The 17,919-nt window shown below is 42.7% G+C and overlaps 1 protein-coding gene across 1 annotated transcript in view; it reads right to left on the bottom strand.

The window, feature by feature from the left end:
• The window catches only part of LOC121274395 (protein Shroom3-like), a 251,323-nt gene extending 243,734 nt beyond the window's left edge, over positions 1-7,589 (bottom strand). Inside the window, exon 1 of the mRNA XM_041181731.1 lies at positions 7,213-7,589. Within this exon, the coding sequence (XP_041037665.1) occupies positions 7,213-7,362 (150 nt within the window). The 5' untranslated portion in view covers positions 7,363-7,589. The remainder of the gene's footprint in view (positions 1-7,212) is intronic.
• Positions 7,590-17,919: the final 10,330 nt, after the last annotated feature.

Here is a 17,919-nt window from a genome sequence, read left to right as displayed (position 1 = left end):
GACATATTTTCCTGATGAGTTATGACTGTCCCTGCAGCTACCATCTACAATCCATTTGCCCCATGTCCTGCACCCACCTTCCTGCCCTTCCCACTACCAATTTTGACCTTATATTGCATTACATTTGTCCTCTGCAGACCTGACCAGGTTTATTTTCTCTCTAAAGCCCATCTTTTGCACCTTTAATACCCTCCACACCCAAATGCTGAATATTTGACTACTTCCCTTGACAAATGCTTACCAACATCACTAATGGCTTCCCTTGCACTGATCCATTTTTTTCACTTCAAAATCACCATTAAGCAGTAAAAATCATCCCTAACCCCGCTTTCTTTTTTTTAAATCCCCTGCCATCAGCAAATACTTGAACAATTGTGCTGTCCAAATGCATCCCTCCCAAAATTCTCCCTTCAAATCCTTGTAATCTAGTACTGCCTGCACAAGGTTGCTACTGACAATTCTATTTTTTCCACATTATATGGAGAACTTGGCCCAGTTTTTATATGTATGCTTGCTATTTCAGCCCGTTGTCTCCACCACCACCACCTTGTTGTTGGATCTGCATCTGATCTCAAATCATAAGGTCCAGATCAGTCTCCAACTGAACACTGGGAAAGCCAAAGCTATTTTATTAGGCTCCTGATAGACTTTCCATATACTTGCCCCTTCCTTGCTGTTCTATGCACTTACTCAGTGTCCTGTCCAACGCAGAAAAGACGTTTAAATCTCGTACATAATCATCACAAAGACTGCTTATTTCAACTTTGCAACATGCCCTCATTCCTATCTCTATCTTCATTGAAGCCACAATCCACACAAGACTTGACTTCTCAAACTACCGTCCAAAATGATCTCTGACAATTTATCCAAAACAGTCACCCACATCCTGTCCCACACTAAGTCCTGTTCATCCACAATCCTGCCATCTCTTACCTTGCTGCCTCCCAATGCAGCAAATTCAAAATTCTTGACTTCAACTACAAACATCTCCATAGCCTCGCCTCAGCCTACTTTTGCAACACGCCCTATTCATTGTTTCTAGATTACAAGGCTTTGCTGCTTTTCCTTCTGTCAGCAAACTGAGGGATTTTCCTACTGCAGTTTGTAAATCCTTTGTACCAAGGGAGATTACTATACTATTCAACTTTAATACTGAGCTTCAAGCATGGACTCAATTGACCATGGAAGGAGTGCAACACTGATTCACCAGAACCTTATCATGCCTCTAGGGATCGATTGCATAACTTTAAGCTTGTATTCACTGCAGCATAGAAGGATAAGGAGTGATTTGACTGAGCTTTGTAGGGTTTTTTTAAGAGGGAATTGATAGGGTAAATAAAAATTTTTCCACTGTTGGAAGAGTCTAGGACAAGGGGGCATATCCCTAAAAATCAGAGCCAAACAATTAAGGAGATAAATTAGGAAATTGTTCTTCACACAAAGGGTAGTAGAAGTGTAGAACTCACTCCCACAAAATGCAGTAAATGCTAGCTCAATTAATAATTTTAGATCTGGGATTGATGGATTTTCACTAGCCAAGGTATAAAAGGATATGGAGCCAAGGCAGGTGGATGGAGTTAGGATACAGATGGCTATGATCTCATTGAATGGTGGAACAGGCTCAACGGGCTAGATATCTACTCCCATTCCAATATTCTTCTAAAGGCAAATTCGGAAGATCATCTGTGCTGTTCCAGGGTGAACCTTCCTAAGGAACACTGGACAGTCACAATCCAATTCCTCAATGAGGACCTGCTCACAGGACTAAATGGACCACCGACTGGCATCAACAGACAATCTCATCCAGATAGGTGTTAAATATAGTTGTTATAAATAGAAACTTTACTATGTTTCAATATAGATATTCTTTTGAAGATAGGGACTGCTAAAGGTAGTTGACACATGATGAGGATCTGTGGATTTTCATTTATATTTCATAAATTAACTGGCCAGATAACTCTTAAGCAACTAAATAACACTTAAAAAGAAATGGCGGAAATCTGATGCAGCGTCCCACCCAGCACACAAGCCTGTCTCTTTGAAATACAAATGTTTTGCACTTCCAGCATTTTAATTTTATTTTGCCAAATTAAAATTAGATACGGCATAAATGAGTTTAAGTACAGTTCCTTTGGTGAAATAAAACATTTTGCCATCAATTGGGAACTTTTACTGAGCTTCCAATATTGTAACGCCACATTTCCGTAATGCAAGAAATTATTCATTAAAATGAAATATTCTCTTTCATTTTGATGAAATTAAGTCAGTTATCAGCAGTAATATCAACAAGATACAATTTCTAGCCCATTTGATCTTCATAATATAGTCAAGTTACACAGATTAAATTATTTAGATTTGCATATACATTTTAAATATGCACTACATTGACATAGATTGTAAAAGGATTCTTACAGTATCATGAGTAAATGCCATCCCCATGCTGTTTTCCATTATGAAATTATTTCTGTAAAACAGAGAGGGTGTCAATGTATTTGATACTTTGCATCTGGCATGTTGCATGTTTGATGTAAAGAGTGAAATAATAGTTAATTCAGAATACTGACAATTCAGATCTTGCTAAACGTGAAAACCCACCTAAAATGTTTATGATAAAAATTAAATTATTGTGCACAGTAGTGGCCATGATTCAGACAGCAAGCTTTGCACCACTGAATTCAATGTCTTCAGATTAATGATTGTGAGCTACTGCAATGTTAAAGTTATTTGATAAGAGAACATCTGGTAAACAAAATGATCCAATTACACATAGTCATTTAGAAATCAGTATGAAAAATATAAAGATTAAATTATAGGGTCTGCTGCTACATTGCACTTTATCCCACATTTCCCATCTGGAAGTTTTAATGCCACTTACCAGGAAAAACAAATGTTATTTTACTATTTGTACAATGCCAATATGAACTTTAAAAGTGCGAACCCTCTGCCAAGCCAGCCACAATACAGCCATTAATACAAACCTGAAATACAAGGCAAAGTCTCTTAATCTTACTATTACTTGACAAATGGGTTAACGCACCACTTCCTTTTTGATTTCCCATACTGAAAACTAACTAATTGAGTATAATTTTTTCTAATAAATGATTTTTAAATAAAAGGACTTACTGTATAACAGGCAGACTGGGAAGTCTGGAACAGTTCTTTAAAAATGATGCCCCTTTTACAGTTTAAATAAACCAGGCTGACAAAGCTGCACATGTTTTTGGCATTCCTTTGCCAATCCTGGAACACAGTCAAAGTTTCAGCTACATTCCACATGTTCACTTCCCAGCTTCTATGAGACTGCTTCTTAAACATGGACCTTGATATCAGTTTGGATGGAAGCCTCTTGTTCTCTCTTTTTTCTCAGTTTAAGAAAAGTTTTTCACTGAGCAAATAAAAAATGAGCTCATTGGCTTGGACAACTGACTTCAGACAATATCCAAAAGTTGTAAATTTGTACGTTATTATGAAAAAGACTGCTTTAAGGTCACATTTCACAAGCTCACAAAAAGAAGACAGACTCTTTTTGGCTCAGTATTGTTCATCACAGAGCTTTTCAGGTCTAACCTATGTATGTAGAATCCACCATGTCGGTCTGCACCAGGCTCTAAACACAAATGTAGTGCTTTGTTCCCTGTACTCAAAATGAACAAATATCAGTTTTCAAATGCTGACTTCAAACAGAATTTTAGAAATCAAATATGAAATGAAATACAATTCTCGGTTCACTAATTTGAAACAGTCCTTTTTAAAAAACGAAAGTAATCTCAAAGCATAAATTCCAGGCTCAACTGGAAAACAATTTGTTTAAAATTCTTGAAAGGCAAAAGTGTTGCATGGTAAAGAGATGCAAATGCAGTGTATATTCCACAATGCAGCTCAAAGGATCAGGAACCAAGGTTGCAACTGGAAATCTTATAGGAGGTAGGATAATCCAATGTACTAATTTGTGCTTCTCCTTCTCCCCCAACCCATGCGGCAGTAACATTTCATAACTGTTTTGTTTCCCGCTAACTTAATAGCAAAAGCAATTATAATACCATTAAAATAACACCATGCACCTTAAGATTCTACATGACTATCTTTGTTACTTCTTCATTGATCTGCTCGGAACATTGCTTACATAAAAAGTCAAATCTTTGTTCTATTGTTATTTTAAGTAAATCAACCAGTTTAATGAAGCAGTTAAACGCCAAGGTTCTGATGACATCCATTAAGTACTTAAACTTGCTTTCATGGTTTATAACATCATAAATGCTCAAACAAATCAGGGAAATAAGAGTAAGGAGCAGAAATAAGCAAGAAAGTGAAATTTCCCAAGAATTAAAAGGCAATTTACTTTTTTCTTCTCATCGGCTTGCTCCCCTTCCTGCCTCTCCATGTCCACCTTGTCAAGCCCCATCAGAATCTTGTATGTTTCAATGAATTCACCTTCCATCCTTCTAAACTCCAGAGATTATAGGCCCAGTTTACTCAGCCACTCATCATTGGGCACCCCTCTCACCCAAATGACCAATCTAGTGGACATTCACTATGCTGCCTCCAATGCAAGTATATGCTTGCATATGTTATACATAGAACTCCACGTGTAAGACCTCCACAGCTAAACTGAACACAGATAGGGGATTGAACTGGTGACTTTCTTGGAGTTTTCAGTTATAAATAGGTGCTTATATTGAAAGAAAATAATCAGGAGAGGATGTTAATAAAGAACAGAAAATGATGCAAGCATTAAAATAAGACTTTTTAAGGTAGTGGGACTGAGTATAATAGGTTTTGAAATTCCACATTTTAATTTGCAGCAATTCCCATGAATTTGAACACCCGCAAATATTACAGTACACCAATGCCCAATTGACAGATTTGAAATATACAGTTCTATTCCCAGAATTCAAAGTCTTTTTTGCCAAAATAGGTACTTCACCAGGCACTATCTTTTTTGTTTTAATCCCTTTCAGTTATTTTCCTCCACCCTTTAGGTTCCACCTAAGTTTATGACATTCCATAATTGAGCACCACTGCACTTTTCAGCACGTAGAAACACAATGAAGTGTCTTAGAAGATAAAGATCCAAAAGGTAGAAAACTGCTGACAAAGGGCCAACAGGTTGTTCAGTTAAAATAACTGCAACAGTAATATGGAAACATAATCTGATAATTAAATTGACACAGGCCTCCATCTTACACAATTTCTTGGCTGTCAGTTATAGTGTATATTAACCATTCTTCTGCTATTTTCCCCTTCTCAGACTTTGAGTTGAATTGTTCAGTTCTGTAATTGTCATAAGCAAGTGAGGTTTGATGCAGCAAGGAGGCTGCACTATTAATCTTTTATAGCTGAGCAGCTATAGGTGCTGTCATGGCCAGTCAGCTGGTAAGCCAGAGTTTTCCAATGCTGCAAATAGAAAACACTAATACTTTGTAAAAGTTTGAAACGATTACTGAACAAGGCCATGATATTATTCAGAATTTATTGTCCATTCAGTGCTGGGGTACAATGATCTCCATGCACCAGCAACATCTCAGTCTAGTAGGTCTCCTAAAGCAAGCTACCACAATGTAATTAACTCAACGCCACACTGAGAAACAATAGACGAGTATAAGGGCGGCACAACCTTCTTGTGCGCTGAGTGATTAGTCTTTGTTTTCCTATGAGTAGTAGTGCCAAAATCTATATTTTAAAAAACTACCATTGCACTAAAACTAAACAGCAGATAGAAACAACAGACTCAACAAGTGAACCTCCAACTTCAATTTCATGAGGGTGGTTATCCATGAGTACCAGCAGTATTCACTCATTATCCAAATTCTGTTAAAAATGTCTTTCCGCCACTCTGCTCTCCTAAAGCTGCTAGTTCACAGTGACAAAGAATTCATGGGCTACCTCTGTTACTGAACTGGGTGTACCTTAGGTATTGTCTAGACAATGAGTATTAAGGGGCTGTTTAATCTGGGGTGGGGGGGGGTGGAGAGATGGGGGAGTGATGCGGGGAAAGAAGGGGCTTACAAACATAGTTTGGTAACAAGAAATTTTTTAGGAGTTGTCAATGGAGAGAAACATCAAGGTGATTTCTCCCCCCACCCCCAACCAACCATTCCAGAAATGAGGAGGCTATTTGCACTGCAGTTATAGCCAGATCTCCTAAGGAGATTAAAAATTGTTTTAAAGTTGATTGTCCAATTCATACAAAAAATTCTTAGTCACATCACAATATGTGACAGCAAAATAGTAATCTTAGTTTTACTGATACACACTATATAGACACACAAAATTAATACAACTTATAGCTAAATCACTGTGTGTCACAAACAGGTTACTGCCTGCCATATAATCTCCATCACAATGCGGAAAACTCTTGCTACAATGAGTAATTAGTTTGCACTGCTCTGACCAATCCTCTCTGGACCTTCAGGATCATGCAGGAAGGACTGGCGCTCTAAATATTGTTCCCTCCCAATCAGGAAGCATCTAAACTTCATTGTTCTGGCCAAATTGAAACTTGAAGCCACGGTCGAAATCATGAATGTGTTCCACTCCTCCATTCACTGTCGCAATAGATTAATGTATCGATTAGCTTGAAGGAGAAACATATCTGTTGACAATTACTGTCCAGTGTTCAACGCTCTATACAAATGGGTCGGCTAAACATCTAATAATAGTGTTATTTAAATCATGGTGTTATTTCTGTAATTCCATGATCTGACCTGTAAAGTGGCCCAAGCAGAGGTCCGTAAGTCGCGATGCGCTGGTATGTGAATACGTCCAAGTGATGCAGCTCCCAGTGGTATCGCGCACACACTCACGGCATGTTTGTCATTAAGGGAGTGGGTTGTTGTGGAAACCGGATCCCTTGTACTTATTATTTCAGTACAAAACTTCCATCTCCCTTTATTCCCCAGGAAAGACGCGCTCTAGCGAGGACAAACCTTCCTCCAGCCATCTGACTTGTTCAGTGCTCTCTCACCAAAGATATCATGGTGAAAGGGAACAGTAATGTGTGATATTCCCCGTCAAATTTTACACCGATTTCAAATTAAATTCAACACTGAAAATTAACATGTTAAAATCAATTTCCTTCCAATTTAGAACAAACCAAGGACGACCTTTGATGAACAGCTTCCAACGTTGGATCCACGCAGCCGATGTTGCATAAAAGCGAATGCACTGTTTTGCGTTCTTCCCGGTGTGTGTGTATGTGTGAGCGACCCTTACCTTGGAGATGATCAGCGGCTCCCCATGTTCAAGACCACCTTTCAGCGTGAATCCCCAGGGAGCGCCTCCCTGGAGAAACACTTCCACAGTCACTGAGTTGTGTCTCCCTTTCTGTTTCTCGGCTCTTGCTCTGTACACGCTCGGCTGCATAATTCCCCCTCTTTCTACACTCAGATAAAACACTCCGATAAATAAGCTCCGAAATGCAAAATTTTTTTTAAAATGAAACCTGCCCGAGAGCAAAAACAAAATCTAGATCGCCGCCCGGCCGATCTGTTTCTCTGCAGAACCAGCGTTTGGACTGGTGCACTTCACTCAACACCATTCCTTCAAGCACTTCAGCATCATCTCAATGGCAGACTCCAAGATGCTCGCAGGCATTTCCACAATGTGTTCCTCTCCCTCTTTAATTTGGCAAAATAAAAGCACCGAAGACTCCTTTAAAATGCCACGAGGGTTTTAAAAAATCCACAGAATTATGACAAACTTGGAAAAGCAGCGGCTGGCCCGCAGCAACTTTTTCACTTGATTATTTTCTCTCCATTCGATTCACATTTACCATTACAATGGGGCTTCTGGAGAGAGAAGCCGCTTTCCAGCCACCGCTCCCGGCTTCTGACGCTCTCCAGTTTTTCTGTCAAAAAAGTGGGGGGGGGGGGGGTGTATTCCAGTCACCTGAGGCTTTTTTTTGTTCTTTCACCAACCCCGTCCCTTCCCCAGCAGGTATCACTGGTTAGAACACGGCACAGGGAGTTGGGTGGGGGTGCAGCTTTTGGCAGGTCGCTGGAAGTTAGATTTGTGGAGCAAGAGGAGCGGGCACTGGACGTACATGCTGGAGTCAGTGTGCCCCTGTCTCTGGCCGGCTGATGGGGGACAGCCTGTGCTCACTCAGCTGGATCGCCTCCCACTGCCACTTTTTCCCGCAGCTGCCAACAGCGCCTCCTCCCACTTTGCTCTCCTCTCCCACTATCTGCTCTGTGGGCTTTCTCTGCTGCTGCTGCTACTGCAGCAGCGCCTCTCCCGCTCTCTTCCCCTCCGCCCCGTGCCCGGCTCGCGCGCCCAACCACACTGACCAGGAAGTTTGGACCCACACCACCCGCATGCGCTCTTGCAGCCTGGGTCTGTGCTGCATGGCCTCAGGGGGCGCTGTCAGTCAAAGGCACCACCCCAGAAGGAGAGCCGAGGCAATGAATGCTGCTGCATGTGATTGCATCCAAGCCTTCACCACTGAACAGTAACGATTTTACATCGTTCAACAAAGGGAACTCATCGTGTCTCTTAAAATGCCTGCAGAATGTTAATACAACACCTTCTAATGTTCGATTTCAATGTGAAGTCTCAGGCGTGAGGGGAGCGAGGGTACAGCCCTGCTCCCAGTAATATCCCCTGAATCGGTCTCACACCAAGATCAGGAATATGTGGGTGACACCCGAAAGCATAGTGATCTGTGAGGAGGTTAATGCTAAAACTTCAAAGGGAAAAAATGGGATGAGGAACTTTAATTAACTGGATTGATTGAAGAAATTAGGACTGTTTTCATAGGAGAATGTTGAGACGAGGTTTGACAGAGGTATTCAAAATCATGAGGGGCCTGGACAGAGCTGTTAGGGAAAAACTTCCCGCTGTTGGCAGGATCGAGAACAAGAGGGCACATATTTAAAGTACAGGTAATTGGAAAAAGAAACAATTGAGACAGAATTGTTGCAGCGCAGCAGCGAGCTATTGAGATCCGGAATATGTTGCCTGAGAGTGTAGTGGAGGTAGGTTCAATCAAGGCATACAAGAGGTAATTAGATTATCATCCAAAAAGGAAGAATGTGCAGGCTTACGGGGGACAAGGTGGGGAAATGGCACTAGGTGAGTTGCTCATTCTGAGAGCCAGTACAGCCACAATGGGTCAAATGGCTTCCTTCTGTGCTGTAACAATTCTGTGATTCTGTGACATGGACAGGTTGGTGAAATGGGCAAACAAGTGGCAGATAAAATTTAATGCAGGAAAGTCTGAAGTAATTCATTTTGGTGGGAAGAATGAGGGGAGGCAGTATAAAATAAAGATTACAATTCGAAAGGGGGTGCAGAAAAAGATGATCCTGGGGGTATATGTGCATAAATCATTGAAGATTGCAGGGCAGGTTCAGAAAGTGGTTCATAAAGTATACAGGACCCTGAGCCTTAAAAGTAGAGGCATAGGGTGAAAAAGCAAGGAAGTTATGATAAACCTGTATAAAACATTGGTTTGGCCTCAACTGGAGTATTGTGTGCAGTTCTGGGAATCACACTTCAGGAAGGATGTGAAGACATTAGAGAGGGTGCAGAAAAGATTCACAAGAATGGTTCCAGGGATGAGGGCTTTCAGTTACGTGGATAGATTGGAGAAGTGGAGCTGTTCTCCTTGGAAAAGAGAAGGTTGAGAGGAAGTTTAATAGAGGTATTCAAAATTATGATGGGTCTGGATGGAGTAGATAAGGAGAAAATGTTTCCATTGGCAGAAAGATCCGGAACCAGAAGGCACCGCTTTAAGGTGAAGGTGTTTGGCATAAGAATCAACAGTGGCATTAGGGGAAACTTTTTTTACACAGTGAGCAGTTAGGATCTGGAATGCACTGCCTGGGAGTTGATGGAGACAGATTCAATCAAAGCCTCCAAAAGAGAATTAGATAATTAACTGAAGAGGAAAATTTTCAGGGCTATGGGGTAAAGGCGGGACAATGGGACCTGGCACGGACATAAAGGGATGAATGACTTCCTTCTGTGCAGTAACGGTTCTATGATTCTATATGTAGAAATATTGGACAGCAAAGGACTAGGCCAAAGCATGCTATTAGGTAGTGCATTTCCCAACAGGGACGCTCACTTGTAAGCACTGCATCTGCCTCATGCATAGGAGCTGCCACTGTATCTTTATGGGAACTCATGGGGTAGAGTTTCCACTTTGGGCACAATGGGGACCTGCATTCAAAATGTGTTTAAAAGTGCACCATTTGGGTTACACTAAAATTCGATTTAATCACAAATTTGGAATTTTCCATGAACCAGCACAATCCAGCAGCATAGTGGAATATGATTGCTCATTTTCATTAAAGATATATTTTTTGTAGTATTTAAGGGTAGTAACTTGGCACAGTTTTATTAATAATACAGCTGAAAATGGGTTTATCACCAAAAATAAGCACTTTTCATAAGGGTGCCTAGTCTTCCATTTGTAAGCATCCTGATTTAAAATCACTAAAAATTATAAAACTGTAAAGAATCATTTAAAAGTTTCAAAAGTGCATGCTAGTTATTTTATTAGTAAGAAATTGAGCTCAATTTGAAGAGCAATGAAATAGGCAGACTCCTGCAATTTTGACCTGGGGGTATCTCCTTTTCTGGGAGGGCCTAATGCAGGTAAAAAAAAAGATTGTGGAAAACATAAATGTAAGTGAGTTTGGCATCACTTATGTTTAAAATTCTTCAATCTTTTTTTCTGGTCCAGTTGATTCCACCTGAATTGCACTGATATTATTTGTGGAAATAAATGGAAAATCTATCCCCTCATGCTTTGTGCTTTTCTACCCATTATTGGACACAAAATCAGAGGCTGCATGAATAGAAAGCGTCCAGCTGTAAGTTTCTAATGCAAGGATAGCACTGGGAGTTTCTTCTGACTGCTAGCTCAGAACAACAGACTGGACTTAATATATCATGAAAAGATAAACAGGATAAGTGAAAATAGGAAAGTTACATTAATGGGGCATTTCAATCAGGCAAATATAAATTGGAAACACCCAAGAGGCCTAGAGTCAGAATTGGTAAATATAATGCCTCATAGCGTCATGACCTGGTAAGTCACAGGAGGAATCTTCCAGCCTTGCTTGACAATGACAACTGACTCTGACAGCCTGCAGAAAATGGAAAACTGTGGGCAAGAATAACATAATTTTAAGTTCAAAATTATTTAGAATTCAAGACAGCAAACACTCTGACATTCTAAAAAGACCAGCTATAAAGACATGTTAGAAGCTATATAAACAATTTGGTTGGGTGCAATTATTTGCTCATATCTCAGGGGAGCACCATCAAGAGGTAACTGAAGAAAATGTAGGACGAATACAATAGCAAGTGTAGGTACAAAAATATGACTCAAAGGACAAGCAGAAGTGAATGAAGAAGGACAATCAGTTCACAAAACCTAACAAAATGAGTTTCACAAAGTTTCACCCCTTCCTTGGATTCACCTAGTTCTGTTGAAGGGTCATGAGGACTTGAAACGTCAACTCTTTTCTTCTCCGCCGATGCTGCCAGACCTGCTGAGTTTTTCAAGGTAATTCTGTTTTTGTTTTGAGTTTCACAAAGCTGGCAGAAAGTAAGGAGAGGGTTCCATTAGAAAGAATAAAGAAAACTTCAGAAACGTGTTAAAAGGTGTTCAGAGAGATAAGAATAACTGGAAATAAACATAGCTACAGATACTACACAGATCAGTAAGAAATTCTTCCTGTAACAAGGCATCAGTATTAATTGGCTGCTGAATTTAACTAACTGATACTAACAATATAATTTATACGATGCAACAAAATAGACAAACATAATACTGCAAGGTTTTAAAATATAAAAAATTGTGTGTGGAATTTCATGAAGCACACAAAAATGGGAATCATGGCGGGGAGGCGGTGCTTAATCTTGTGGGAGGCTGAGCTTCGAAGTCCCGAAGTCTGGAGCAGCCAGAGAAATCATGCGGGAGGCGGGAAGGCAGTGAAGTGGCAAAGTCACATGCAAGCAATGTGAGACTAATTAAGGCAATTGAGAAGGCACTTATCTGTAATTAGCATATCCCTTAATGTGACTAACAATGCCTTCCAAATGTGACAAACAGGGATAAAAGCAAAAAACTGCAGATGCTGGAAATCCAAAACAAAAATAAAAATACCTGGAAAAACTCAGCAGGTCTGGCAGCATCTGCGGAGAGGAACACAGTTAACGTTTCGAGTCCGTATGACTCTTCAACAGAAAAGCTACCAGTTTTCAAGCGTGGTCACAATCGGTGACTGGAAAGTCAGCCATTTCCCAGCTGCAATCTGCTGGCAAGGAAAGAGAAGGTACGAGAACCACTGTAGGGAATGGAGGAAGGAGCTGCTCCAGAACCTGAGGGCCAGAGCATTGTAGGGGAGGGGCTGCTCCCAGAACTTGAAGGGCAGAGATTGCTAGGGGAGGGGCTGAACAGAGAGATAATGGCTCTGTGGCTGCACACTGCAACCAAAAGGAGCTGCCAGTGAAGGGGTTATCCTCAGAGAATGGAATCATACACCCAATATTACTTGAACCATGAACATTGGAAGGAAGTTGCAGAGGAAGGGAGGTCCAGACACCAAAAGCTGCATGACCAGGGCAATAGGACCACCAAGAAATGCAGTGCATGGCTGGGCAGAATCAACCAGGATGACATAGGGAGCCAATCCAGAAGAGAACAGAAGGAGGAGTGTCCCTTGTTCCAGGGTATTCAGAAATTGAACCAACTACCTGCAGCTGTCTGAACAAAAGTGCCAGAGAAGATTGCACCTGTCTGAGGAGTCAGTGACAGTCCTATGCATCTGCTGCAGGGTGAGCTGCATTTGGTAGGGTTGCGTGGACACCTGATGCCTGTCGCACTAAAGATCACTGCCACATTAAATTTTTATGCATCTGGATCTTTTCAAGTATTTATTGGAGACTTTTGGGGATATCACAGGAACCACACATTGCTGCATCGGGGATGTCACAAAAACTCTTTTTTAAAGGGCTGGAGAGTTCATGCAATTCCAAATGGACTAAGAAAGCCAGGCTGAGGGGTCTGTGGGCTTGGGGCCATTCCCACATGTACAAGGAGTCATAGATTGTACAAATATGGCCATCAAAGTTTCATCATTCCAGCCTGCAGCCTTCATCAATAGCAAAGGCTTCAATTCAGTTAACAGGTTGTTAGTATGTGGCCATAAGAAGCGCATTCTCCACATGTGTGCCCATTACCCTGGAAGCACTCCAGACACATAGATCCTCCAGCACTCTCAGCTGCCACAGCTGTTTGAAACTCTCGCATGACTAAATCGATGTATCCTCAGCAACAGGAGTTATCCTCTCAAACCACAGCTGTTAACACCTATTGTGAAAATGTCCAATTTCATGATTCATATGTTTTGGGAAATTAATTTTTAAATGTAAGATAAATGGGGAAAAAATCTGGGTTTGAGAAACTGGAAAAAACTATTCAAAGAGTGGTCCATGTTTACTTGAAGGGGTTAGAATTAGAGATGTAAAATCATAAACAATAGGTGGTCCTCTCTCAGTTTAGGAATGGAGTCAGCAAGTCTGGTAAGATTTCAGTTGTCTACCCTAAAGATATGAATTATTCATGTAATTTCTCAGGTCAAAGGAAGGTTGGAAAGCAACTGGTAAACAAGGGAAGGTCTTAAAGTATCCATATACTTTTCAGATCAAAGGGCAGGTTTTGGAAGTAACATTAATTAGCTTGGATCTTTATCTGGGACATCCCACTTTGTCATGGGGATAGTTTGCAGGGGAGCTAGGTACCCTTTTGTTTTGGGTTTTCTCGTAGGCACCAGCAGTTTCACATCTGGAGTTGGAACAGGTTGGCAACAGGCAGAGAAAAAAAGCTGCCAGGAGCGGTAAACCACTTAGCAAGAAGACAGTGAAGCCCATGCTCGAGCTAGGGTGTCCACAATCATGAGGTGCCTAAAGAGTGTTAGAGGATCACCTGGCTCAATGCTAGTGAAAGGACTCAAGAAAAGTTATACCTTGGATAATAGTAGGAGCACTGAGGAAAATCAGAGTGAATGCCTAAGATCTGTGGCACACCTTGATCCCAGGAGAAATGAAGGAACCATCAAGATCCTGTAACATATACAGGAGCTCTTGGTTGAAATTAAAAACAGAATGGGAAGTGGTCCATTAAAACTTTCAAGTTTAAAACCTAAGTGGTTATGAAATATATAGTGCTAAATTAGTAGCACTTGCTTTGTTTAATTCGTAAACCGTAAAAGTTTTGTTTAAAATATTAAACCTTGTGGCATGATTCTTTCAAATAATAACTGGGAGTTCAATTTTATTTTCAAAAGTTAATGGTCTCCCTTGAGATCATAACACACCATTGACAAATCCCAACAATGAGACAGAGGCATGATACAATGCCTGCCATAACTTTGCCCAGGTCACAACAGAGCAGACAATTGGTCTTCTGAAAATGAGTTTCTGGATCCAGGGGTGCTGTGCACCATGATCCAGCGAGGGTCTCCAGGATCATAGTGGTACCTTGCACAGCAAAACAGGGAGGCACAAGGGAGCTGGAGAATGTGTCATTCTCTAACAAGGAGGGTGTGGAGGAAGAGGCTGAGGAAACAGGACATCAACATCCGGCACCTGTACCTGAAGTCAGAGGACTGGAGCAGCGCAATAGGGAGGATTGTGAGAACCTCATTCAGGGTTGATTCTTCCATCTAGGAGGCTGATTGAAAGATCATACATTCACCTGCCTCTGGAGACTTCTCCCCTACATCCACAACCTTTCCCACAGCCTTTCCATGCCTGCTGGCCCAACAAGGAAGAAGGCCAAGCAACGGTCACCACCATACAACAACTTGGAGGGACAAGGCCTGCCATTTCCACTTAGAGGGCACATGAAGCTGAATAAATGAAGCAGAATAAAACTACCTTCATAATTTAATCATACACAGAAGCTACACAATACCATTGAAGGCATTTTCACCTGTGCCACCATGGTACAAATCAGTCATATTCTGAAAATGCTTATGATTTTTATGATGCAGTGTGGCCCTTGCACCCACAGCTGGACGTGGGACAGGCTGCTGGACGCGATACCATGTTGCCTGAGATGACCTTGGCAGCCGTCCTCTGAGTGTCCAAGACCTTGATGTACCCGACTTGCTAAAGGGCTCTCTAATCAGAACAGAGGCTTCCTTTGTGGCCTCTTACATTCGAGGTGCTGACAGAGTGGAAGAGCTACACCTTTTCAAGCTTGGAACATTACGAGAGAAGCCCTCAGATGTGATAGCCCGCATTTCCTTCTCCCTCATGGTGTGTGACTACACCTCCCCGGATACTGGAGTGGGGTAGTGACCTGGATGGGACACCAGATTCAATGTCCCCCTCGCCACTGCTGCACTGAGCTCATGGCCAAGGCGATGGTATACAAGTCTGAGCACATACCCAGCAGATACTAAGGGCAGAATCGTCCCAGATTTACACAAAGTGCGGTAATGGGTGGGAAAAAAGAACATTTTATCTTGCCAGCCGCAATGGCAGTTTTTCACCCAATCATCCCAATCCTGCCTCATTAATCATGCCTGGGAAATACGCCGTTTCAATGGCAGGCGGGCTTTCATTTGCCCGCCATGTTGCCATCTTACAGCTCCCTCATGCCGAGTGCCATGTTTAAAGTGCAGCCATGTGCACACCTCACAGTGCGTCCAGCCCAGGACTGCTGCGCAGAAGACATGGCCCGAAAGGCAAGAAGTCTGCATTCCCCCGATTCAGTGACATGTCCTTGGAAAGCCTTTTGGATGCCATGAAGGCCGGCCATGATGTTCTCTACCCCCGCTCTGGCAGCAGGAGGTCTAGCAATCTCACCAGTCAGGATTGGTAGGCAATGGCAGTGGTGATCAGTGCCAATGCTGCACAGAAGAGGTTGGTCAACCCATGCAGAAAGAGGATGAATAATCTCATCTGTGCTGCCAGGCTAAGGCAACCATCTCATCACTCTAAGCTCACACAATCAAGCCCATCGCACATTCACTGGCTTCTCACTCACTGCCAGCTCAAGGGACATCACCAATCACTCTCTCACACACACCCTCACATCTCCACCTGGCCTCATCCTCTCTGGATGCCACCTTAGCCCTCACCATCTTGGGGCCACTTGCACAAATCAACTTGTGCCCCCACACACACCTTGGGATAGCCCCCTTCCCCAACACACCCTCACCCTGCAGCCTCTTACCTTGCCTGAGGCCACTTCTCCCCCTTCCGTAAGCATGCCCTAGCCCTGCAGCGTTTGAAAAGTCATCCCCCGCCTTATGGCTAGTCTGGTAAGTAGAGACCTGCCCATGAGTCCCCCTACAAGTGATGTGGTGCCAGTTGTGAAGCCTGGTGCTGATGACTGTGAGTGCTGCCTGAAGCAAGGTAGGCAAACAAAATTTGAAGTCCCAAGTGAAGCGCAGCTCATCAGGTATACAGTTGTGAAACACGTCTACGTGCAAGCACACCGACGCACTTGGATGACCCAGTGTGGGGAGGATGATTCTGGCGAGCTGGGCTTATAATGATATGAATGTGTATTACAATGAAGTTCCCGATGTCCGACAGTAGGAAACACGGCTCTGCGGGCAAAGTGGACAATTGCAAACCGGTTTCACAACGTCATGAAACAAATTTTGGCCTTCCTACCATATTGTCTACTCACGCTGCCTAACATGGCCGCTGACAATGGGCAGGAAAAATTCCGCCCTGAGTTTTCTGCTGGATCTGGCTCTCCATGATGGTCACAAATCTCTCCATGGCGGAAGGCATATGCTCACACATCTGAGACATGGCAGAACTCATGGCCTGGATGGACTCCTCCATCATTAGCACATTACTGCACAATGCCTTTGGCAGTCTGCCAGATGGTCTGCTGTTCAAACAGAGGAACCTGCAAGTCCAGCAGGTTTAATGTGGCCAATACCAGAGGCCAGTCGTCAGCTTGGGGCTCAGCATCAGGCTGGCCTCCACCAATCCTCCGACTGTCCGGGCCCTTGGCTGTCAGAGCTTCTGTCAGAAGCTCCTGTGCGTCAGTAAGGTGCTCACCAGATTGTGAACGCAAGCCGTTTTGTGAATGCATACCCACCAAGGTAAATATATCTGTGCTGGTGGATGATGTGGGGAATGATATGATGCTGCACCGTCTGATGAATAGTCACACTTCATCCCACAGCTCAAATGCAAGGGTTACAGCTCTGGCTGCAATATGTCTTTTCTGGATCCTTAGGCCTGCATGGAGTAAGAAAGACAATTAGTTGCAGGTCCTTTGCAATCAATCGCCCCATTCATGCGTGCTGTGCACCTCCCTTGCGCCCACAGGTCGACATCACTTTCACTTGACACCGATCTCTCCATCCACAATGGCACTGCCTCCCTGCTCCCTGGCCAGTTCCAGAAGCTCCATTTCCATGATGTTAATGTCTTGAGGCCTGACACATCACCGGCTGTCTTTAACCTTTCCCTGGCATTATGGGCCCTTTTCTCCTGCAAGCAGAAAAACAAACCGGGTCTCAGAACAATTATAATTTCTCCCCTTCCTTACCTGGCATCCCTCAGGATCATGAAGGGCCCTCCAGCATATGTCTTGCACATGTCCACTCACAGCAGCCAAGATTCTGTCAACGAGAGGCAAAGGCCTGCAACACACATAATACCAATGCTCCAGAGGCCACAGCATCGTTTTCTTTCTCCTTCCCATATGATCCTAGCGCCATGAGATCCTGCTCATCTCAAACACATAGCACTCATTTTTTTATTCTTTCATGTGAATTGGGAGTTGCTGGCTGGGCCAGCATTTATTGCCCATCCCTAATTTATTTTGAGAAGGTGATGGTGAGCCACCTTCTCTAACCACTGCAGTCCATGGTAGGTACACCCACAGTGCTGTTAGGGAGGGAGTTCCAGGATTTTGACCCAGTGACA

This window comes from Carcharodon carcharias, chromosome 1 (genome assembly GCF_017639515.1).
Source record: "Carcharodon carcharias isolate sCarCar2 chromosome 1, sCarCar2.pri, whole genome shotgun sequence".
NCBI lineage: Eukaryota > Metazoa > Chordata > Chondrichthyes > Lamniformes > Lamnidae > Carcharodon > Carcharodon carcharias.
The sequence above is the reverse complement of the archived record's forward strand: the minus strand, read 5'-3'. Positions and strand labels throughout refer to the sequence as shown.